The sequence below is a fragment of the Amphiprion ocellaris genome, chromosome 10 (assembly GCF_022539595.1).
Source record: "Amphiprion ocellaris isolate individual 3 ecotype Okinawa chromosome 10, ASM2253959v1, whole genome shotgun sequence".
NCBI lineage: Eukaryota > Metazoa > Chordata > Actinopteri > Pomacentridae > Amphiprion > Amphiprion ocellaris.
In genome coordinates this window covers 35,187,424-35,211,498 of record NC_072775.1, presented here as the reverse complement: position 1 = coordinate 35,211,498, position 24,075 = coordinate 35,187,424, and the positions used below count along the sequence as shown (strand labels likewise).

The following is a 24,075-nucleotide window of genomic DNA, read 5'->3' as shown; positions in this document are numbered from 1 at the left end:
CCTGATAAGTCTTCAGCAGTGGATTTGTAGTAGGATCACAATCATGTGATCATCAGCAGTAAGTGACGTAGTGTTCACTTGTTGTCATGGTTACAGTGACGCCGTGCCACTATCTGGCAGTGATACAAAAATCTTTACCAAATCCGTGGATCCAGACTATAAGCTGCATCACTGCCAGAATCTAATCACTTGGTCCTTGAATCATTTCTGAGCTTCCCTGCAGTGACACCGACAGAGCAGCAGTACATGCAGCAGTACCAGCACCTGGTCGTTTGTTATACAGGCATGAACTAAAGTTGACTTTACTGGTAGAGACCATGTTTATGATGACAGTCTTCAGTTTATAACAACTCCTAGAACTCTGGAATCATTGAAACACACAAATCTTTGTCACAATAAAAACAATCCTGCATTTTAGTCCTTTCATAGATTTATTAAAGGTCTTCTGGTTTATCTTTGACTCCTCTGGACAGAATTGGTTCAGTTCAACTAAATCTGTTGTCTTTCAGACTCAGACTTGTTTCTTCATCAGTCCACAGGTTCTTGATGGGTTTAAGTCAGAACTTTGGGGAGACCAGTCTAGAACCTTCATTCTAGCTTGATTGAACCATTTCTTTACCACTAACTGAGTCATTTCCCACCAATTTTGAGTAATTTTTAACCATTTTTAAAGTACTTTTGGACAGGTTTCAAGTCAATTCTGAGTGAATTTGGAGAGGTTCTGTCATTTTGGACAAATTTTGAGTCAATACTTTGTCATATTGGACCAATTTTTTGTTGTTTTGGACAAATTTTGAGTCATTTTGGCCAAATTTGAATTATTTTGGGTAAATTTTAAACCACTTTTTTGGACCAATTTTAAGTAATTTTCAACCATTTTTTAGTCAAATCCGTGGATCCAGACTATAAGCTGCATCACTACCAAAATCTAATCACTCGGTCCTTGTGTCATTTCTGAGCTTCCCTGAAGTGACACCGACAGAGCAGCAGTACATGAAAGCACCAGTTCTGAGGATTCTCTCTGATCTTCAGGTTTATATTGTAGTTGGGAGAAGGTCAGATTTAGATTACAGACCAATATGGAGACAACTAGTCTGATTAGTCACGTCAGAATGGACATTATCTAACCTTGACTAGAGCAGAGAGTCCTGGCATATCTTTCTGTCATCAAAATCTGTTAGTCCATTTTTGAGTAATGTTGCTAACAGGCTGACAAACCAATGCTGATCGTCACATAACTTCACGTTCCTTGGTGGAGTAACAATTAACTGACAAACAATGCTTAGGTTCATTTCTAAAAGGCTTACATGAATTCTTTTGCATCACTATGTAGCTGCTGCGTCATAACATCAGTTGGTTTTAGATGTGTTTTTGGTCGTAAACAACATCGAGTCTGACTCAGTTTGGTGTAAAAGTTTCTGAAACACCGAAGACTTTCCAGGTCTGGGAGCATGAAAGGTGGTTTGTAAAGTGTGCAGAGTTTGGATCAGAGCAGCAGAAGTTAATCCCACCACAAGTTCAGCCGACAGTTTATCTGTCGACTGTTTGTGGATTTAATCTCCGAAGATGTTCAGAGGAGATGAAGGGAAAACGGCGGTTTGAGGTCAAAGTCGTCTTCAAGGTGGAAGCCTTGAAAGGCAGCACACAGGAGCAGGTGGTTAATTGTAAAACAGCAGCAGCTCCTTCATTGCCTCCCGGCTGGTTTCTGCAGGCCGACCACGTCCGCTGTCCCCGAGAAGCAATTAACAGAATCCAACAGCCTTGACCGCCGGGTCGCAAAGAGAACCGTGACGAGGCGACGACCGAGGTCGGAAACAACTCGACACCAGGATTGTGTTTAGGGGAGCAGTCGGGGTAAAAAAAGAAACCAAACACAACGAAACACAAGGTTTTTTTCTCCCTCGGAAGGTGACCTGGCTTTGTGTTGAGCACTGAGTCACACTTTAAAGCTGCTGATGGACGTCCTGTTGGTGTTTTAGCTGCTGGAAGGACAAGTTTGGTCTCTGGAAGGGCATCGGAGTTTACAGTTGCAAGAAAAAGTATGTGAACTGAAAACTGGTGTGTGTTTTTAGAGGCAGGGCATCTTTAACCAGCATCTCTAATCTCATCACATTGATTGGACTCCAGGTTGGCCGACTCCTCGCTCCGATCAGCTCTTGGAGAAGTCATTAGCCGAGGTGTTTACATGCTTTTTCCCACCTTGCACTGTAAATGTTTACATGTTGTGTTCAATAAAAACATGACAACATCTCATTTTTTTGTGCCGTATTAGTTTAAGTAGACTGTGTTTGTCTGTTGTGACTTAGATGAAGATCAGAACACACTTTATGACCAATTTATGCAGAAATCCAAGTAACCCCAAAGAGTTCACATACTTTATCTTGCATTTGAATGTCCAAACGTTATCAGAAGAAGTTTTAATCAAAGAGGAACCAAACAGCGAGACGACGGAGAGACTTTTGATGAATCAACACAACATTTTTTCATGCATTTTACATCCTAATTTTGGTGTAGCAGCACATTTACTGTCTCGATCCTGGTTATCTAGATCTTCTACCATCTGATATGAAAATACTTGCATTTTTTTAAATAATAACCTTTCATGAATCCATTTTGCATAATGAAAATGTATCTCACCATAAACTGCTGGCAGTAGAAACATCTTTTCAGAATTTGTGTGAAAAATGGTTCGTGCCTCCTCTATTAGCGTTTTTCTTCTCTGATTTCTATCCATTAGAGTCATAAGAAATTTTTCAGGGCTGCTGTGGAGTATTCACTTTTTTCTCTGCTGAAATTGTCCTTAAAAGACATTCTACAGGTTCTAGCAGACAGAACATAAAGGTTCAGACCAACGACTGAGGATGTTTTTAGGTATCTTGGTATGTAGAGTCTTGAACTTTTAATAGTCAGAGGGTTTATTTAAATCATCCATTATCTGGGGGCTTTATTAAAATTAAAATCTTAATTTGACAGATGTTGAAGCTTTTACTTTGACAGGTTTCTGTGTCTGTTTCCTTTAAAATAAAACAGCTTCTTTCTACAAACAGACGATCGTTCAGAGACACCAGACTGACTGAATAAATGGTAAATTCCTCTTCGGCTGTTTTGGGTCTGTGATTGCACATGGAAGAAATGCAGCCTGACAATGTGTCTGATTACAGATGTGGATGATTCACTCCGACGACTGGGAGCTGATCTCTTCGCTCTCTGCAGGACGTTTAAAGCTGAAATGATCACGGCTGGTAAATGTCAAAGAAACCTTCAGTCTTTGTAAGTCGATGCTGATTGGTCACTTTAAGCTGAAACTGTCTCCATAGATACATCTAATTTAACCTGAGAAGAACCTTTAGCAGACAGTTTTCAAACTCCAGCAGCTGCTGCTGTGTCGTCTTTAAGTTCTAAACAGTTCAGACCAGTTTCTACAACGTGCTTCTGTTTATTAGGGTCCGAGTACCAAAGGTGGTAGGATCAAAATGGCTCCATAGCACCATCTGGAAAATTTCAAACAGGCTCTATGACCAGTACGTGTCACCTACAGCTATGAAATTTGGTACACATATGTAACTTGTCAAGACGCACAAAAAAGTCTGTGGCAACCATGCCCAAAACCCAATTGGAAGCCAGCCATTTTGAATTATGTGTCATATTTTTGATGGTTTTGGACCAATTTTTGCACCTTTTCAAATGCCATAAACTCAAACACGATAACCCTGACAGAGCTCAAACTTGGCTAGGATGTACAACAGGCATGGGTGATCAAAAGTTATCAAAATGCTCCACAAACGTCTGAGGGCATGGAAATGGCGGCTGGTGGAATTTCCACAATTCGCCATGAAACAGGAAGTGCTCTTTAGCTAGCTTCTGCATGCTTCACTCTGCCTCAAACTTTACATGTGTGATCAGAGTCTGGCCCTGATGATATACCTCGGCCGATATATATTCAGAGTGATAGCACCACCTGGTGGACGGCTTTGATAGGTTGCCATCAAAAGGGTCATAGGCCGACATCCATTCCCAGTTGCAGCACTACCTGGTGGACATGCTTGGATTCGTTGACCAGCAAGGATGTGAGGACCTGACCAACGATGCTTGCAGATTTAATTTGTTTTGTTTTGCACTTTATAACAAACTTAGCCTTCGTATATCCACTCAGCTACTACGACTGCTCAACCAAGAGTTTGTCGCAATGAAAGTATAAGATTTTTATGTAAGATGACAAACTGTTACAAAGTGTCAAAAAAGTGGATAAACGACACGAGACAAAAAAATTACACAAATGACACAAACAAGGCAAAAAAAACAAAAGCAAGAAACAAAGCAACAAAAAAATAGACAAAATGAATAAAGCAAAACACAAAATTACAAAAATGAGACAAATAACACGCGAGACAAGCGAGACAAAAAGGAAACAAGACGACAAAGAACATGAGACAAATGACAAAAGTCTGACAAAAAAGACAAAAAACAATAAAAACAAGACAAAATATTACAGAAATGAGACACAAATGACAAAAACAAGAAACAAAATGACACAAAATGAGGCAAACGACACGAAACAAAACAAAAGAGACAAAAAAATTTACAAAGAAGTTAGAAAGTGACAAAAAAAGTCAAATGACAAAAATGAGAAAGAAATCTCTAAAAAATAGAAAACACAAACGAGACATAAGTCCACACTAGATGATAAAAACATGACAAACGGCAAAAGTCTGACAAAAAAAGACAAAAAACAACAAAAACTAGCCAAAATATTACAAAAATGAGACACAAAATGACAAAAGTGAGACAAATGACACAAACAAAACAAAAAAAGATAAAAAGTGAGCCAAAAAAATGACAAAACGACAAAAAATGGGCAAACGACAAAAATGAGACAAAAAAGTACATAAATGACACATTGAATTTCCCTTGGGAAAAGTATCTCTCTATCTATCCATCTATCTATCTAGACAAAAAATTACAAAAGCAAGAAACAAAATGACAAAAAATAAACAAAACAAATAAAGCGAAACACAAAATGACAAAAATAAGACAAGGAACAAGTGAGACAAAAAAGACAAAAAAAACAACAAAAACACGAAACAAAACGACAAAAGAACAATGAACAATCTGGTATTTTACTTTATGATCAAAACAACTTGTCATGGTCTAGAAATTATTTTAAATTTATAGTTTTACTAATTTACAATCTGCAGTTAATGTCTTCTCTGGAATTTTTACACTTTGAGGACCGGATTGGACCCTCTGGAGGACCGCTTTTGGCCCACGGGCCGCATGTTGGACACCCCTGATCTAAAGTTACCAATCTGCGCATCTGAAATTATTAAAAAAAAATCAAGATGTTCGTGAAAATGCAGCTGGTTTTAAAGAGCTGCAGATCGGCAGTTCAGTGAATCAAAGACCAGAAGACAGAAACTCTGGACAGTTTCTGAAAAGTGTTTTGAATATTTAATCAGGTGCTCTTCCTCTTTAACCTCATCCATCCTTCAAAGAACAAACCTCAGCCCTGACTCCAGGATCTGCTCAATAAACAACATGAAAAATAAATTAAAAAGGTCTGGAGCAATGCTATTAAAGGCGGAGGAAGCTCACCGAGGTGACAGAGGAACGTACGTAATTATATGTGGACTATGGGAAAGCTGCATTTCCATTTAAATGCGGGCCGATAAGATGTGGTGATTGGACGTTCAGCGGAGCGGCAGGAGAGGGAAATAAAACTGGTTAAATTTTCCAGTTTGTCGGGAGTCATCAGGAAACAATCCCCTCCAACGATGAGCCGCTGATCCTCAGAGGTTTACGTATCCAGGTTCAATTTACCATAATGGTCCGACGAGGAACGTTTCCTCTGAGTGGCTTTAGAACATGAAGCCACTTCAGGCTGTTTCCTGGATCAGAACGGTTCTTTGGAGGTCGACCACACATGACGGTGCAGTTCAGACAGTTACATAACACAAATCTGTGCCATTTCCTGTCATTTTTTACCATTTAATAAACTTAAAATGTCTATTATACTTCAGAAAATGTGACTTCAATTAAAGCTGCAAGCAGTGTTGGTCAGGTTCTCGCATCCATGCTGGTCAGCGAATCCAAGCATGTCCACCAGGTGGTGCTATGACTGTAAATACATATTGGCCTATGGATGCGATTAGGGCGGATCACACATGCAAAGTTTGAGGCAGATTGGAGAATGTACAGGCTAGAGATAAAGAACTTCCGGTTCCATATCAAAACGTTGGAATTCCACCAACGGCGATGGCTATGCCCTCAGACTTTTGATAACTTTTAATCACCTATGCCTGGTGCACATCCTGGCCAAATTTCAGCTCTCTCAGGGCTACCCTGTTTGAGTTTATAGCTTTTAAAAATGTCCAAAAATGACCCACAATCGTCCAAAATATGACACATAATTCAAAATGGCCAACTTCCTGTTGTGTTTTGGGATGAGTGTCAATTACATTTTTGTGTGTCTTGATGAGTTACATATGTGTACCAAAATTCAAAAGTCTAGTTCATATGTACTGGTCGTAATAAATGTTTGAATTTTTCCAGGGGGCGCTATTGAGTCATGTAGGTGCACACGTAGAAAATCCAATTTTTCACTGGTCCTGATGTGTGTGCGTTTTTGAGTAATTTAGGGCTTCAAAAACACATTTCCGACAAAGTATAATAATATTCCAAAGGGTTTCATGAGGATCTTTGGACCCTGGGTGCTCGGACTCTAATTATTATTTATTTGTGTAGCTTTAGAAGGACAGGTCTGCTCACCTGATTCATTCACTAACTGATCTGATAAGTTTAGTTATTCCGTATTTTCAAACAACTTTGATAAGTTAAACTGTTTTGATCCCTCATTGGGGAAGTTAAGCGGTAATGTAGAACAGTTAGCCAGCTGTTAGGGATGTTAATGAGTAAGATTTAATCGATTACTTGCAATTAATAAACTGATTAAACTAACCAATGAGGCAGAAGACATGGATGTCAGAAAATATATTGTAGATCAGCTGTAGTACCTGGCTGCACCACTAGGTGGAGTCTCTTCCTGTGTAAGGGGATGGAAGATTGTAATTTGTTTGTGTTTTAGTAACCTAAGAAGGTGTCACTCAGACTACAGTTCATGTTAAAGCAGAGAGCAATGAGGGAGTTTAGCTAGCAACGGGCACCATGACAAAGATTAATGTGGTGATTAATGACTTCCAGCCAGAGCTAAACCAAAGTCTACGAGGACAGCTTTACTAATGCCTGAACATTAAATACAACCAAAAAAATATCAAGTCGAGACACAAAACAACCAGAGCAAGAAACCAAATGACAAAAAATGAGCCAAACGACAAGTCAGACAAAAAACAAGACAAAATATTACAAAAGCGAGAAACAAAATGAGATAAAACAAGACAAACAACACAACACAAAACAAAACAAAAAAAGAGACAAAATTAGACAAAAGGTTACAAAGTGACAAAAAATGGACAAACGACAAAAACGAGACAAAATATTACAAAAATAAGACAAAAGAAATGTCAAAAATGAGAAACGAAATGCCAAAAAATGAGACAAACAATGAATAAAGCAAACACAAAATGACAAAAATAAGACAAAAAACCACAAGTGAGACAAAAAGGAAACAAAAAATGACAAAAACAAGAAACAAAATAACAACAACATGTGAGAAATGACAAGTCAGACAAAAAAAACAACAAAAACAAGACAAAATATAAAAATGAGACACAAAACGATGGAAAATGAGACAAATGGCATGAAATAAAACAAAAAACGAGATGAAAAATTTGACAAAAAAGTCACAAAGGAACAAAAAAATGGACAAACGACAAAAATGAGACAAAAATGACAAAAATGAGAAACAAAATGACAAATTTATGAGACAAATGACAAAAGTCAGACAAAAACAAGACAAAATATTACAAAAACGAGAACCAAAAGGACAAAAGAACAGTGAACAATCTAGTATTTTACTTTATGATCTAAACAACTTGTCATGGTCTAGAAATTATTTTAAATTTATAGTTTTACTAATTTACAATCTGCAGTTAATGTCTTCTCTGGAATTTTTACACTTTGAAGACCGGATTGGACCCTCTGGAGGACCGCGGGCCACATGTTGGACACCTCTGATCTAAAGACTTTCTGATCTTTATGTGGCGTTTTCTTTCAGAGTTTCTGCTTCCCATCAACAAATAAACCAAAAGGACACAAAGAAGAAAGAAAAGCAGCATTCAGAAATAGCTTCTTCTGTTCACATGGAAACCAGAGAAGACAGTTGAGGTTTCTGAGGAGATCAGGAGAGAAGATGAAGAGGAGGAAATAAAACCAGAGGAAGAAGGGAGGAGATCAGGAGGAGGAACAGGAGATTGGTCTGGTTTAATTTCCACCTGCTGATGGTTAAATAAAAACTACTAATTAAAGCTGCGCACATTCACAGTTTGACTTTCTGCCTAAATTATCTCTAAAACAGAAGTTATTAATAAAAAGCTGATCCAGAGGCTCCTTCTGTTCCAGATTAAGCTTCTATCACCAAATATAAGAATGAAAAATGTTCATTAACAACACAACTAAGAAGAACTACGTGGAAATGTTTTATATTTTAGGGTTAACCCAACACAAAAACATGAAACAAAACCTTTTTGTGTTGCCATTGGAAACCAATGACTTAAAGAAATTTAAAAAACGGGTCAAATTAAATTTTTTTAAACCAATTCAGGGAAAAAAAAGTTTAAAAAAAGAGAAAACTGGTATTTTTTTCTATTTTAAACCAACTATATATAAAAAATTACAAAAAAACCCTCATTTTTTTGGTTGTTTTATCTACTGATTGCTAAACGACGAAGAACAACAAAATGGGCCATTTTTTTTCCAATGAAAACCAACAAAAATGATATATGTAAAAAAAATTAACCAAAAAAAGGCCAAACAACTGGTCTGATTTTTTGTTTTTCCATTTTAAACCAAAAAGAAAAATGTGACTCATTTTTTGTTTTGCCATTGGAAAGCACCAATAAAAGAAATTGGAAAAGGGGATAATTTTTCAGTTTTAAACTGAAAATTTGTTGGGAAAAACTTTTTTTTTTAAAAAAGAGACAAAAATGGTAAATTTTTTTGCATTTTTTTCTATTTTAAACCAACAATATATAAGAAACTACGAAAAAAAATGTCTTTTTTTGGTTGTTTTATCTATTTATTACCAAAAAGAAGAAGAAGAAAATTGACTATTTTTTCAATTAAAACCAATAATAATAATAATAATAATAACAATAATAATGATAATAAAAAGCCATTTTTTTTCTTCCATTTTATACCAACAACGAAAAAAAAACAAGACCATTTTTCATTTGCAAAAAAATGGTTTGGTATTTTTTTCATTTTTCTCACTTAAATGAGCCTGTTTTCTCTTTTTTAAAAAAATTGTACTACTATTATTATTGTTATTATTTTCATTTACTCTTGATTTGAAGTTCAGGTTAAAACAGAAGGAATTAAACTCAGTATTCTGGCTGTGTTGTTTTGTTTTGTTTTTTTTATAATAAATACATATGTTTTTTCTTCTTTTTTTGCAGTGATTGTGATTATTTTTTGTCTCAAGAATACCCCGAAAGACCCAAAAAGTCTCTAAAACACCTTAAAAGACCTCATGAGACCCGACACCACCTGAAAATACCATTTGAGGCCCTAAAAGACCTTAAAAGACCTTAGAAGACCTCAGAAGACCTTAACAGATCCTAAAAGACCTTTGAAGAACTTAGAAGACCTTTAAAAACCATAAAAGAACTTTGAAGACCTTAAAAGACCTTAAAGAACAAAAAAGACCTTATACGATTCTAAAAGATCTTAAAAGACTCTAAATGACCTCAAAAGATCCTAGAAGACCATAAAAGAACTTAAAATACTTAAAAGACCTTAAAAAACTCTAAAAGACCTTAAAAACCTAAAAAGGGTGTAAAAGACCTTAAAACACTCTGAACAACCTTAAAAGACCTCATAAGACCTGATAAGACCTAAAGAGACTTTATAAGACCCTAAAAGAACCTAAAAGACCTTAAAACATTCTAAAACACCTTAAAAAACCTTTAAAAAAAAAAAAAAAACTCTGAACAAGACCCCCATCAGTTACCATGGTGATCCAGCTGCGCAGCGTCAGTTGCCATGGAGATGGAGCAGGTTAAAACAGAGCCAGTTTCATGACTTAGTAATCGTATTACACTCCTCAGTTAGGATTCAAACTTGTGAGAGGATTTTTATCCACGTTAGAAGCAACTTAAACATTTGGTCGCCCTGTTTGTGGAAAATTTGCAGAAATTCCTCCAAAAACTGCCTTCATGAGAACTGAACGGACCGACGGACGACCTGAAAGCATCAAGTTCCCTGTTTGGTTGGTTGGGAACCTTTTTAACAAATAATGAAATATGGGACATCAGAGCTGCTGTGTGGAGAAAAATTTGAAGCTACATAAAAAAACTCTCACTTTCCTTGTAGCCTCATTTGTATAACTGATTATAACGGGGAAGCTTCAGAGTGTCGAGGTGTTTAATAAGATCACCTCCAGACAGGAGGATCAAACATCTGCCTGAGAGTTGCTCCAGTTCCAAATGAAAGAAACCACTGACAGAATCAGCTGCTTCCTCAGTGTTTTTCCTGTATGTAAATGAGTTGAGTACCTGTCCAGGTCCTCGCTGTCCTGCATGTTGAACAACATGGACGGGATCAGTTTGTCCATGTGCTGAGGCTCCCAGATGATGGCCTGAAGTTCATCGTTCACCGTCTTCCTCACGACGCCCTGCAGGCCTTTGATCCCGGCCACACGGATCCTGAAGAGAATAAAACAACAAAAGTCTTTTTTAAAATTTCATTTTAGTCTTTCTTACTGCAAAATGTGCAGTTTTAGTTCAGTTTCAGGGTTTCTTCAGATGATGGTTGCACTTTCCGTCAGCTGAAGCATTATTACAGTTTTTTGACACCCGTGTTGCACATAAACGACACAGAATCTTTCAGTTCATGAAATACATTCATGGTTTATTTTACATTTTCCTTTGTCTTTTCCTTGATGCCAGAAATTCTGATATCTTACAGTGCCATGAAAAATTATTAACCCCCCAACAGAAATCTTCTATTTTTTTCATATTTGTCACATTTAAATGATTCAGGTTAAGGTTCTGGAGTTGCAGAGTCAAAGTCCAGACAATGAATTCAATTGAGATGCTGTGGCAAGAACTTAAAAGACCTTAAAAGACTCTAAAATACCTCACAAGACTTTAAAAGACCATAAAACAGCTGATAAGACCTTAAGAGACCTTATAAGACCCCAAAAGACCTTAAAAGATTCTAAAAGACTCTAAAAGACCTTTTAAGACCTTAAAATACTTCAAAAGACCTTAAAAACCCTAAAAGAGATTAAAAAAAAGACCTTAAAAGACTCTAAGAGACCCCATCAGCTGGACTGAAACTCCTCAACAGGTGACCTGACCTAATCACCACCACGGAAATTGTATTTGGGAATTCCTCCGACAAGAATCCAATTGAGATCCTGTGGCAAGACCTTAAAAGACCATAAAAGAGCTGATAAGACCTTAAGAGACCTTTGAAGACCGTAAAAGTTCTTAAAAGAACTTATAAGATCTTATGAGACCCTAAAAGATTTTAAACGGAATAAAAAAGACCTCAAAAGACCCTAAAAGATATTTTAAAAAATGAAAAGGCCTTATAACACCCTAAAAAAACCTTAATTGACCTTAAAGGACACTACAAGACCTTAAAATACCTTAAAAGACCCTAAAAGACCCTAAAAGACCTAAAAGACCCTATCAGCTGGACTGACAGGTTTGATTTTGGCCGTCAGAATCGATCAACGCTGATTTCACCGCTTCTGTTTTGGAGCAGGTGAGCGATCTAATCATCGCCGTGGAAATCCTATTTGGGAATTCCTCTCCACCTGCAGCGAGACGGCGCTCAGCGGGATAATGAAATACAGTAGAGAAGAAACCAAACAGCAGAGCGAGAAGCCACACTGAGGGGAGGAATAAAAAATAATCCCAGCTTCCACCACACCACCCACATCCAGCAGCAGCTCACTCATACATACACATGGACTGAAAACACATTTCTATGCTCAAAAATGCTTGACGTGAGGTTTCAGCTCAGGAGGAAGGAAGCTGTTTCCACCATGAACCAGGAGAAGAAGGTGTAGTTTTAATCCACCGCTGGAGTGGAAGGCTGGGAGGAAAGTGGTGTTAGCGCCAAGCTATTTTTAGCTCCCAGCAATAAGGCTGCAGAAAACAATGAAATGAGCTGTTTGCCTGCAGTCTGGATCATTCTGATTAAAAAACACTCAGTTTAAATTCCATCATATGAAATCTGAATGACAGCGTGGAGGAAACCAGGAAATCAGGTTGTTCTGAATGAGCTCAGCAACCTGTTTCTGCTTTTTAAATTCATCAGAAAGCATTTAAAGGTCCCACATTATGCTTCTTTTCAGATTTTTTTCCTATATATTTTCTAGTGATATGCAGCTGCTGGCCCCGCCCCCTTCAGGAAGAAAACTCTCTCTGTTTGTGATTGACAGCGCGGGTAATTCCATCTCAAATCGTCAAATTTCTAGAACAATTTCTCAGATTTTCTCGAAATTTTTACAGCATAAACTATGGATATTTATAAAGATATTTGTGGAATTTTACACTGATTTATCAGATATTTTCAGTGATAAATATACTGTAGGTCAACTTTAACTCATTTGGAGCAACTTTAATTCTTTTTTTTTTTTTTAAACATCGAGCCACTTTCAGCAGACTTTATCTCACATCAAACACCAAAAATCCGGATATTACAACACCAAAATGTAAAAAAAACTTGGCTAATAATTTGCAAAACCATAAAAAAGGTTATTATTAGACCAACACATCAAAAACATGGATATTATTATACCAAAAAAAAATCCGTCATATGAAATCTGAAAGATGATGAGGAGCAAATTAGCATTTTCTGCAAATCAGGTTGTTGAGTAGTAAATTTACCAGCCCATTTAACTTATTTTTATCAAAAAGCATTTAAAGGTCCCGTATTATGCTCATTTTCAGATTTTTTTTCTCTATATTTTCAGTATAAATACTGCAGATTTGGTTGATAGAACTCCTAGTTATATGCAGCTGCTGGCCCCGCCCCCTTCAGGAAGAAAACTCGCTCTGTCTGTGATTGACAGCGTTGGTGATTCCATCTCAAATCGTCAAATTCATAAAACAATTTCTCAGATTTTCTAGAAATTTTTACAGCATAAAATATGGATATTTATAAAGATATTTGTGAAATTTGACACTGATTTATAAAATATTTTAAGAGATAATGATAGTTTAAAAAGGCCATCTGGGCAATTTCAGCAGGTTTGAACGACAAAATCTCAGAAACTATTAACTCACATGTCGTTCTGCAGGTCAAATTGACCCATTTTAAAGTTTGAAAATGTGGGGAAAAATATATATTTTATATATATATATTTTATTGTGAGTTCAGCTGAATTAAACTGCAGTTTAATGAGCACAGAGAGCAGCAGAGAAGCTAACAGATGCTAACATGAAACACCCAGTCCTTGTTTATAGTTTCCACCATCAATCTACCATCAGAAAAAACTGGCACCATTTCAAGAATACAGGTTTTTTTTCTGATTAATTGGGTAAAAACATAACAGCAAAAGTCTGGATGCAGCTCCGGAGCACATTACATCTAAATAACACTTCCAGGTTCTGCTCGGTTCCTATATTCAGCTCTAAGAGACGCATGAATGTTTTCCCAAAGACTGACGCTCTTATTATTCTCCTCAGCTTCCCATCGTCGCTGCTGCCTTCCTTATTTATTCTCCTCTTGTCTCTGAAGATTGCAGTGTGCTGCTGATTGCTCTGAAATGATGGAGTTGGATCGCATTGCTCCAAAATGCCTCATAAAAAGGTTTCCACAGATCAAAACCTTCACTGGAGACTGAATTTAGGACGACTCTGTCCAGTTAATGAAGGCAACAGGTGAGATAAACGCAACAAGCTCTGATTAATCACAGAAATTTAATACTGGTCTTCTGTTTTTTAAAATGATTTATGACAGTACGACATTGTTACTGAGATATTTAGGCACCAAAACGTACAAATTGTTAGGGAATTCTGTGACGTTGAAAGAAGAATCAGGAGGCAAACTCAGAGACACTCTGGAGACTCAGATGGCTGATGTTGAGAATAAGGTTTACTGAATTCAGGAGAAGTGATACAACAAAGCAGCATTCATGCCAGCTTTGTCAGCATCCATCCTCAGGAGCCTCTCTGGCTTTGGGTACTTATACTGTTTAGGAGACATGCCATGTTTCAGGCTACACTCCAGATATGGGAGCAGGACTGTTAGTTCAGGATCCATCTGGACACAAATACAACAATATAACCTTTTCATTCTTACGTTGTCAGCCAAACGGTTGCCTTTTATTCCTATGTTATCTTTTCCAAGGGTCATATTAGGGACTGAGTGAGCATAAACAGGTTTGCAGAATTTGGGATGACTTGGTACCTACACTTGATTTTAGGGTGACTGCAGTTTGCATTTAGGATGTCATAAACTGACAGCTGAGGGGAAACCTCGGTCGTGAGAAAGTGAATCATTTTTCCTTCACACAAATCTTGGATAACAATCCACCAAACCACGAATACTAACACTACAAGATCAAAAACCTGGATATTAACGCACCAAAATGTCAAAAACCTAAATATGAATGCACCAAAATATCAAAAACTTGGATATTAATGCACCAAAATATCAAAAAAATTGGATATTAATGCACCAAAATATCAAAAACCTAAATATGAATGCACTAAAATATCAAAAACCTGGATATTAATGCACCAAAGCATAAAAAAGGTTGTTCATAGATCAACATGTGAAAAACACAGGGTGTTAATGGACCAAAATGTCAAAAATTCAACATGGGTCTCCTCTTTTTTTATAATTTATGGCACTATAACTTTATAACCTAGACATTAATGCACCAAAACACCAGAAATTGGGATAATATTACACCAAAACATAGAAATCTTGGATAACAATCTACCAAACCTTGAATACCACCATCAAAATGTTAAAAACCAGGATACTAATGCACCAAAATATCAAAAACTAGGATATTAATTCACCAAAATGTTAAAAACCAGGATACTAATGCACCAAAATATCAAAAACCTGGATATTAATGCACCAAAATGTGAAAAACCAGGATATTAATGCACCAAAATGTCTTAAATTCCACGTGTGTCTTCTCTTTTTATGATATATGTCACTATAATTTTGAAACTTAGACATTAATGCACCAAATACTAAAAAAAAGATGTTTTGCTATGCCAAAATGCAAAAAAAGCTTGGACAATAATCCACCAAACCCCAAAAACCTGGATATTAATGCACCAAAATATGAAAAACATGGATATTAATGCACCAAAATGTAAAGAAAAAAAAATTCAACATTGGTCTTTGCTTTTTCATGATTTATGGCAACATCCTTTTATAACTTCAAAAAACCAACGACTGAAATATTACTGCACCAAAATGTTAAAAAAAAACCTGCATAATGATCCAGCAAATCATGAAACACTAAAATGCTAAAAAAAATGCACCAGATTGTCAAAAAAATAGACGTGAACCATTAAATATTTCATGTTAATGCTCTAAAATGCACCAAAATGTCAACAAATCGATCAAATGAACCACAGTGAGGAAAAATAAGACTTTTTCTGCAGTTTTTCTGCTACAATCCCTGATTTTCAATGACTATTGCTCACGCTGTTGATTATATCAGTGTTTTATTCACCGACACGTATAAATGCAACCCAAGTTAGAAGCCAGACCCTGATTCATGTATATTCTAAGAAAAGACAAAGCCAGGTCCAGGTAAATGACAGATTAAAGGATGAATTAAAGCTTCGTGTTTCGTTGTTGCTGTAGGAGAAGCAGCATTAATGAATTCATTTCCCTCTCATTCGTATTCTCAGCGATTCCAATGCCTCATTTCATCGTCTGCATCCTCCCAACTGCTCACATTTCAATCCCACCGACTCCTGCTGAGGTGTCGGTGGGCGAAAGGCCATCAGACGAGGATCAGGAGGAGATGTATTTATTCTATTAAGCTGGTGGAATCCATCCTTACCAGACTGGATCAGCTGATTTTTACCACATGAACCCATCAGAGGATCAGCGTTAGCATGAATGTTAGCGGCGCTAACTGTTCCTACAAAGAGGAAACTCAAAAGATTCATCGTTCTGAGGGCCGTCTAATTTTTGAAGGTTTCAGGGGAAATCAAACATAAAAATCAATAAAATAAATGCAGCACGGCTCAAAAGTTGTTGGAGATACATTCAGAACGTCAAACTCACATCCTGTTTGGTCAAACTTGGTTCAAACCTGAATCACAAGGAAGATTTTAAAATGCAGCAAACTCAGTTTAATCATCAAAAGAGGAAAAGTCTGGAGACTAAAAATTCTCCAGAATGACCCCGATTGTCCATAATGACTCAAAAGTTGTCAATTTAAACTAAATTTTAATTATCTTGAGCGAGTTTACAATAATTTTGGAGAAACTTCAAGTCATTTTGGACAATTTTCAGTAATTTTGGACAAGTTTGAGTCATTCTGGACATTTTTTGAATTATTTTGGACAGTTAGACTGAGAATAAAATGCAGCATGGCTCAGAAACAGTGAACAGAGGAGTGAGTTGTTGGAAGATACATTCAGCATGGAGAAACATCTTTCTACAGTTACATAGTTAAATATTTGTTGTATCTAAAGCCTCCATTTATTCCAGTGTTGGCAACACTTGTGGACACTTGGAAAAATGTTGGAACTATTGAGAAGTAATTATAGAATCTCATTACTGGTCTTCTCATTTTTTATGATTTATGGCATTATAATTTAGACATTAACACACTATAACATCAAAAAGTTAGATATTACTTCACCTACATAAAGAAACTTGACTAATAATCATTTAAAAAAAGATTTAACTACAATAAAATGCTTTAAAAATACACCAAATTGTCAAAAACAACAAAATGGTTTGTTTAAAGTGGCCCAAAATGTGTCCATAAAAACTCAAAACTTGAACAACACATTAAAGAATTCATTCATTTTTACAAAAAAGAAAAATGTTGCAATATAAGCTGGTTCCAGATCCTAAACTATGATGTCTCTGGAAGATACAGGTACAAATAATAAAGGTCCTCCAGACCTGCACTCAGTCTGTGTGTTCAGATTTTACTGTGACATGTATTTAAAAACATTTTTCCAGCTAAAGCAAGAAAAAACAGCAAGAGGCCCAAAACTGAACCCCGCGGGACTTCATAGGAAACAGTATCAGGAAAACATCATAAAAAGACGACAAAAACGTGATGATTGAGGAGCAGAAACACCAACTGAATCTGCCTAAGAGCCAAACAGTCTGTACGTCTTTTTGAAGCTCCGCCTCTACTACTACTACCTCAGCTGTGGCTTAGGAGCTTCAGATTACTTTGACGTTGGAGTTCTGGTTGTGTCTTTGAGGTTGGACTGCAGGTTGTTAAAACATTAAGAAAGTTGACTTCCTGTACCTGGTTCTGGTCTCGGGGTCTTCGTGGGTGGAGTGGCACATGGCGCTGAACTGGGAGACGAAGAAGTCGTAGCGGCGATGGTAGGACGGAGTGTCCTCCTCGATGTTGGCAAACTTCACAAACTACACAAAAGACAGGAAGAAGAAGAATTGATTAGCCTGGTGCCCTGAACTCTACTAAAGGTTTACTGAAGGAAAGCTGCTCATCTAGTCTAACATCCAGTACAACACGCTCATATTCTGTATGAAGTGTTGTGCACCAACATCCAATAATCCACAATTAATGATTTGAAGTAGCATTCAATTTGAAATAAACTTAAATTAAAGCTGCAAACAGCGCTAGTCGGGTCCTTGCATCCTTGCTGGTCAGTGAATCCAAGCATGTCCATGAGGTGGCGCTGCGACTGAGACTGTATTTTGGCCTATGGCTTTTTTGATGGTGAACTATCACAACACTCCACCAGGTGGCACTATCACTGTGATTATAGTTTGAACCATGGATGTGATGAAGGCCGGACTCTGATCTCACATGTAAAGTTTGAGGCAGATTGGAGCCTCTACAGGCCAGTTACACAGCACTTCCTGTTTCATGGTGAAACATCGAAATTCCGTCAGCTGCCATTTCCACACCGTCAGACTTTAGTGGAGCATTTTGATAACTTTGATCACCCATGTCTGGTGTACATTCTGGCCAAATTTGAGCTCTGTCGAGGTTATCCTGTTTGAGTTTATAGGGTTTGAAAAGGTGCAAAAATTGGTCCAAAATGATCCAAAATATGACACATAATTCAAAATGGTTGACTTCCTGTTGTGTTTGAGGTATAGGCATCTATTAGATTTCCGTGCATCTTGATGAGTTACATACACTACCATTCAAAAGTTTGGGGTCATCCAGACAATTCCATGTTCTCCATGAAAACTCACACTTTTCTCCATGTGCTAACATAACTGCACAAGGGTTTTCTAATCATCAATGAGCCTTTCAACACCATTAGCTAACACAATGTAGCATTAGAACACAGGAGTGATGGTTGCTGGAAATGTTCCTCTGTACCCCTATGGAGATATTCCATTAAAAGTCAGCTGTTTCTAGCTACAATAGTCATTTACCACATTAATGTGTCTACACTGGATTTAGCATTCATTTAATGTTATCTTCATTGGAAAAGACTTTTTTTTTCCAAAAATAAGAACATCTCTAAGTGAACCCAAACTTTTGAACGATAGTGTATGTCACGGGGGGCGAGGAGTCAGAGAACCCAGGCGCAGACACAGATAGTGGCCGACAAGAGGTTCAAGGGAAAAACGGTTTTATTTTAACAAAACAGGAGCTCAATCAGTCACAGTACTCACCAACACAAAGATTACAAAAACGGAAGTCTGCAAAACAAACTAAGCTAAGAGGGATACTCACAAAAATGGGGGAACTGAACGGAAGGGGAAAACAGAGTCCAAAGCTGAGTCCAAAAGCTGAGTCCAAAAGCAGAGTCCAAAAGCAGAGTCCAGGTGGGAACAGAGTCCATGAATGCATGTGGGTTACTCAAACTCAGAGGGCAACAGAATCTCGATGGGAATGTGAATCTATGATCCGGCAGGGAGTGAATGAACGGGCAGAGCTTAAATGGGTGGAGGTGAGGTGGAGAACAGGTGAATGGTGTGAACTGATTGCTGCAGCTGAAACTCATTGTAGCAATCAGCAAACCAGAGTGCAGGCAGGTGAAGCAGGAGGGAGAGAGACAGGGAGAGAGAGAGAGACATGAGGGAGAGAGACAGGGAGAGAGAGAGACATGAGGGAGAGAGACAGGGAGAGAGAGAGACACATGAGGGAGAGAGACAGGGAGAGAGAGAGAGAGACATGAGGGAGAGAGACAGGGAGAGAGAGAGAGACATGAGGGAGAGAGACAGGGAGAGAGAGAGAGACATGAGGGAGAGAGACAGAGAGAGAGAGAGACATGAGGGAGAGAGACAGGGAGAGAGAGACACACATGAGGGAGAGAGACAGGGAGAGAGAGAGAGACATGAGGGAGAGAGACAGGGAGAGAGAGAGACATGAGGGAGAGAGACAGGGAGAGAGAGAGAGACACATGAGGGAGAGAGACAGGGAGAGAGAGAGAGACACATGAGGGAGAGAGACGGAGAAAGAGAGAGACACATGAGGGAGAGAGACAGGGAGAGAGAGAGAGAGACATGAGGGAGAGAGACAGGGAGAGAGAGAGAGACATGAGGGAGAGAGACAGGGAGAGAGAGAGAGACACATGAGGGAGAGAGACAGGGAGAGAGAGAGAGACACATGAGGGAGAGAGACGGAGAAAGAGAGAGACACATGAGGGAGAGAGACAGGGAGAGAGAGAGAGAGACATGAGGGAGAGAGACAGGGAGAGAGAGAGAGACATGAGGGAGAGAGACAGGGAGAGAGAGAGAAACATGAGGGAGAGAGACAGGGAGAGAGAGAGAGACACATGAGGGAGAGAGACAGGGAGAGAGAGAGAGAGACATGAGGGAGAGAGACAGGGAGAGAGAGAGAGACATGAGGGAGAGAGACAGAGAGAGAGAGACATGAGGGAGAGAGACAGGGAGAGAGAGAGACACATGAGGGAGAGAGACAGGGAGAGAGAGAGACATGAGGGATAGAGACAGGGAGAGAGAGAGAGACACATGAGGGAGAGAGACAGGGAGAGAGAGAGAGACACATGAGGGAGAGAGACAGGGAGAGAGAGAGACACATGAGGGAGAGAGACAGGGAGAGAGAGAGAGAGACATGAGGGAGAGAGACAGGGAGAGAGAGAGAGACACATGAGGGAGAGAGACAGGGAGAGAGAGAGACACATGAGGGAGAGAGACAGAGAGAGAGAGACATGAGGGAGAGAGACAGGGAGAGAGAGAGAGACACATGAGGGAGAGAGACAGGGAGAGAGAGAGAGACATGAGGGAGAGAGACAGGGAGAGAGAGAGAGACATGAGGGAGAGAGACAGGGAGAGAGAGAGAGACATGAGGGAGAGAGACAGGGAGAGAGAGAGAGACACATGAGGGAGAGAGACAGGGAGAGAGAGACACATGAGGGAGAGAGACAGGGAGAGAGAGAGAGAGACATGAGGGAGAGAGACAGGGAGAGAGAGAGAGAGACACATGAGGGAGAGAGACGGAGAAAGAGAGAGACACATGAGGGAGAGAGACAGGGAGAGAGAGAGAGACATGAGGGAGAGAGACAGGGAGAGAGAGAGACACATGAGGGAGAGAGACAGGGAGAGAGAGAGAGACACATGAGGGAGAGAGACAGGGAGAGAGAGAGAGAGACATGAGGGAGAGAGACAGGGAGAGAGAGAGAGACATGAGGGAGAGAGACAGAGAGAGAGAGACATGAGGGAGAGAGACAGGGAGAGAGAGAGACACATGAGGGAGAGAGACAGGGAGAGAGAGAGACATGAGGGAGAGAGACAGGGAGAGAGAGAGAGACACATGAGGGAGAGAGACAGGGAGAGAGAGAGACATGAGGGAGAGAGACAGGGAGAGAGAGAGACACATGAGGGAGAGAGACAGGGAGAGAGAGAGACACATGAGGGAGAGAGACAGGGAGAGAGAGAGAGAGACATGAGGGAGAGAGACAGGGAGAGAGAGAGAGACACATGAGGGAGAGAGACAGGGAGAGAGAGAGAGACATGAGGGAGAGAGACAGGGAGAGAGAGAGAGAGACATGAGGGAGAGAGACATGAGGGAGAGAGACAGGGAGAGAGAGAGACATGAGGGAGAGAGACAGGGAGAGAGAGAGAGACATGAGGGAGAGAGACATGAGGGAGAGAGACAGGGAGAGAGAGAGAGACATGAGGGAGAGAGACAGGGAGAGAGAGAGAGAGACATGAGGGAGAGAGACAGGGAGAGAGAGAGAGACATGAGGGAGAGAGACAGGGAGAGAGAGAGAGAGACATGAGGGAGAGAGACAGGGAGAGAGAGAGAGACATGAGGGAGAGAGACAGGGAGAGAGAGAGAGACACATGAGGGAGAGAGACAGGGAGAGAGAGAGAGAGACACATGAGGGAGAGAGACAGGCAGAGAGAGAGAGACACATGAGGGAGAGAGACAGGGAGAGAGAGAGACACATGAGGGAGAGAGACAGGGAGAGAGAGAGAGACATGAGGGACAGAGACAGGCAGAGAGAGAGAGACACATGAGGGAGAGAGACAGGGAGAGAGAGAGACATGAGGGAGAGAGACAGGGAGAGAGAGAGACACATGAGGGAGAGAGACAGGGAGAGAGAGAGAGACACATGAGGGAGAGAGACAGGGAGAGAGAGAGAGAGACATGAGGGAGAGAGACAGGGAGAGAGAGAGAGACATGAGGGAGAGAGACAGAGAGAGAGAGACATGAGGGAGAGAGACAGGGAGAGAGAGAGACACATGAGGGAGAGAGACAGGGAGAGAGAGAGACATGAGGGAGAGAGACAGGGAGAGAGAGAGAGACACATGAGGGAGAGAGACAGGGAGAGAGAGAGACACATGAGGGAGAGAGACAGGGAGAGAGCGAGAGAGACATGAGGGAGAGAGACAGGGAGAGAGAGAGAGACACATGAGGGAGAGAGACAGGGAGAGAGAGAGAGAGACATGAGGGAGAGAGACAGGGAGAGAGAGAGAGACACATGAGGGAGAGAGACAGGGAGAGAGAGAGAGAGACATGAGGGAGAGAGACAGGGAGAGAGAGAGAGAGACATGAGGGAGAGAGACAGGGAGAGAGAGAGACATGAGGGAGAGAGACAGGGAGAGAGAGAGAGACACATGAGGGAGAGAGACAGGGAGAGAGAGAGAGAGACATGAGGGAGAGAGACAGGGAGAGAGAGAGAGACATGAGGGAGAGAGACAGGGAAAGAGAGAGAGAGACATGAGGGAGAGAGACAGGGAGAGAGAGAGAGACACATGAGGGAGAGAGACAGGGAGAGAGAGAGAGACACATGAGGGAGAGAGACAGGGAGAGAGAGAGAGAGACATGAGTGAGAGAGACAGGGAGAGAGAGAGAGACACATGAGGGAGAGAGACAGGGAGAGAGAGAGAGACACATGAGGGAGAGAGACAGGGAGAGAGAGAGAGAGACATGAGGGAGAGAGACAGGGAGAGAGAGAGAGACACATGAGGGAGAGAGACAGGGAGAGAGAGAGAGACACATGAGGGAGAGAGACAGGGAGAGCCAAAGAGACAGGACAAAACAGAAACAGATCAGGACCCAAAGGAGAAAGGAGGAAAAATGGGGAAAAGGAGGAAGAAAGGCAGAGGCTGGAGCAGGATCATAACAGTGTATATGAATTAAAGTTGCTCTATATTAGTTAAAGTTGATATTATTTGTTAAAGTTGCTCTAAAATGAGTTGAAGTTGCTCTATTTGAGCTAAAGCTGACCTGTACACTTACAGGAACAGCCACAATACCACCCACGTTCGAAAATGTTTTGCGTATTCAACGGCTAATAATTCCACTGCTGGCTTCAGTTGGGTCCATTTGATGGAAACTGTTCTGTCTGTTTTCACCACATTTCATGGCTGTGTGGAGTTTTATTTCGGGAGATACTGAACCTTTAAAAAGATGAAATACAAAAACTATCAGGTCTGAAAACATGTAAATACAGCAACCAGAGGCGGTGCAGCAACATATTGTGTGAATTCTGTCTGAATTGACCCAAATATATAAATAAAGTTATTATTTTTATTAAGACTGCAGCCTTGTTCCGCTCCAACAATAAAACTGTTGACCTGCATGTGGAAAATGTTGCAACCTTTAGACCAGGGGTGTCCAATATGAGGCCCGCGGGCCAAAAGCGGTCCTTCAGAGGGTCCGATCCGGCCCTCAAAGTCTAAAAATTCCAGAGAAGACATTAACTGCAGATTGTAAATTAATAAAACTATAAATTTAAAATCATTTCTAGACCATGACAAGTTGTTTGGATCATAAAGTAAAATACTAGATTGTTCATTGTTCTTTTATCATTTTGTCTCATTTTTGTAATATTGTCTTGTTTTTGTTGTTTTTTGTCTTTTTTGTCTGACTTTGTCATTTGTCTCATGTTTTAGTTGTTTTGTTTCCTTTTTGTCTTTTTTGTCTTGATTGTGTCCATTGTTTTGTCACTTTGTAAGTTTTTGTCAAATTTTTGGTCTTTTTTGTTTTGTTTCAAGTCGCTGGTCTCATTTTCTGTCATTTTGTTTCTAATTTTTGTAATACTTTCTCTTGTTTTTGTTTCTTTTTGTGTTTTTTTTGTCTGACTTTTGTCATTTTGATCATGAAGTAAAGTCCTCTGTGGTTCAGTTCCAGATGACTAAATGTTGTGTTCCTTTGTCGTCACTCTGTGATCTGGAAGTTGTAATGTGGAAATGATGAACTGAGGCTGGATGCTGATGAAATTGAATGTATTTTTCCTCATAAATGTCAGGTTGTTCATGATGTTTAGTAAAAAGATAATTCTTTAAATGTGAACATTGTTGCACTAAAACAAAGGA

General features: G+C 39.6%; 1 protein-coding gene across 3 annotated transcripts in view; it reads right to left on the bottom strand.

Moving 5' to 3' along the window:
- efr3a (EFR3 homolog A (S. cerevisiae)) overlaps positions 1-24,075 on the bottom strand; it is a 129,632-nt gene that overhangs the window by 51,745 nt on the left and 53,812 nt on the right. For all 3 annotated transcript variants that reach the window (XM_055014683.1, XM_055014682.1, XM_055014684.1), the window contains exons 5-6: positions 17,606-17,727; positions 10,668-10,817 (exon numbers count right to left, since the gene is read on the bottom strand). In XM_055014683.1, coding sequence (XP_054870658.1) covers positions 10,668-10,817; positions 17,606-17,727 — 272 coding nt within the window. The remainder of the gene's footprint in view (positions 1-10,667; positions 10,818-17,605; positions 17,728-24,075) is intronic.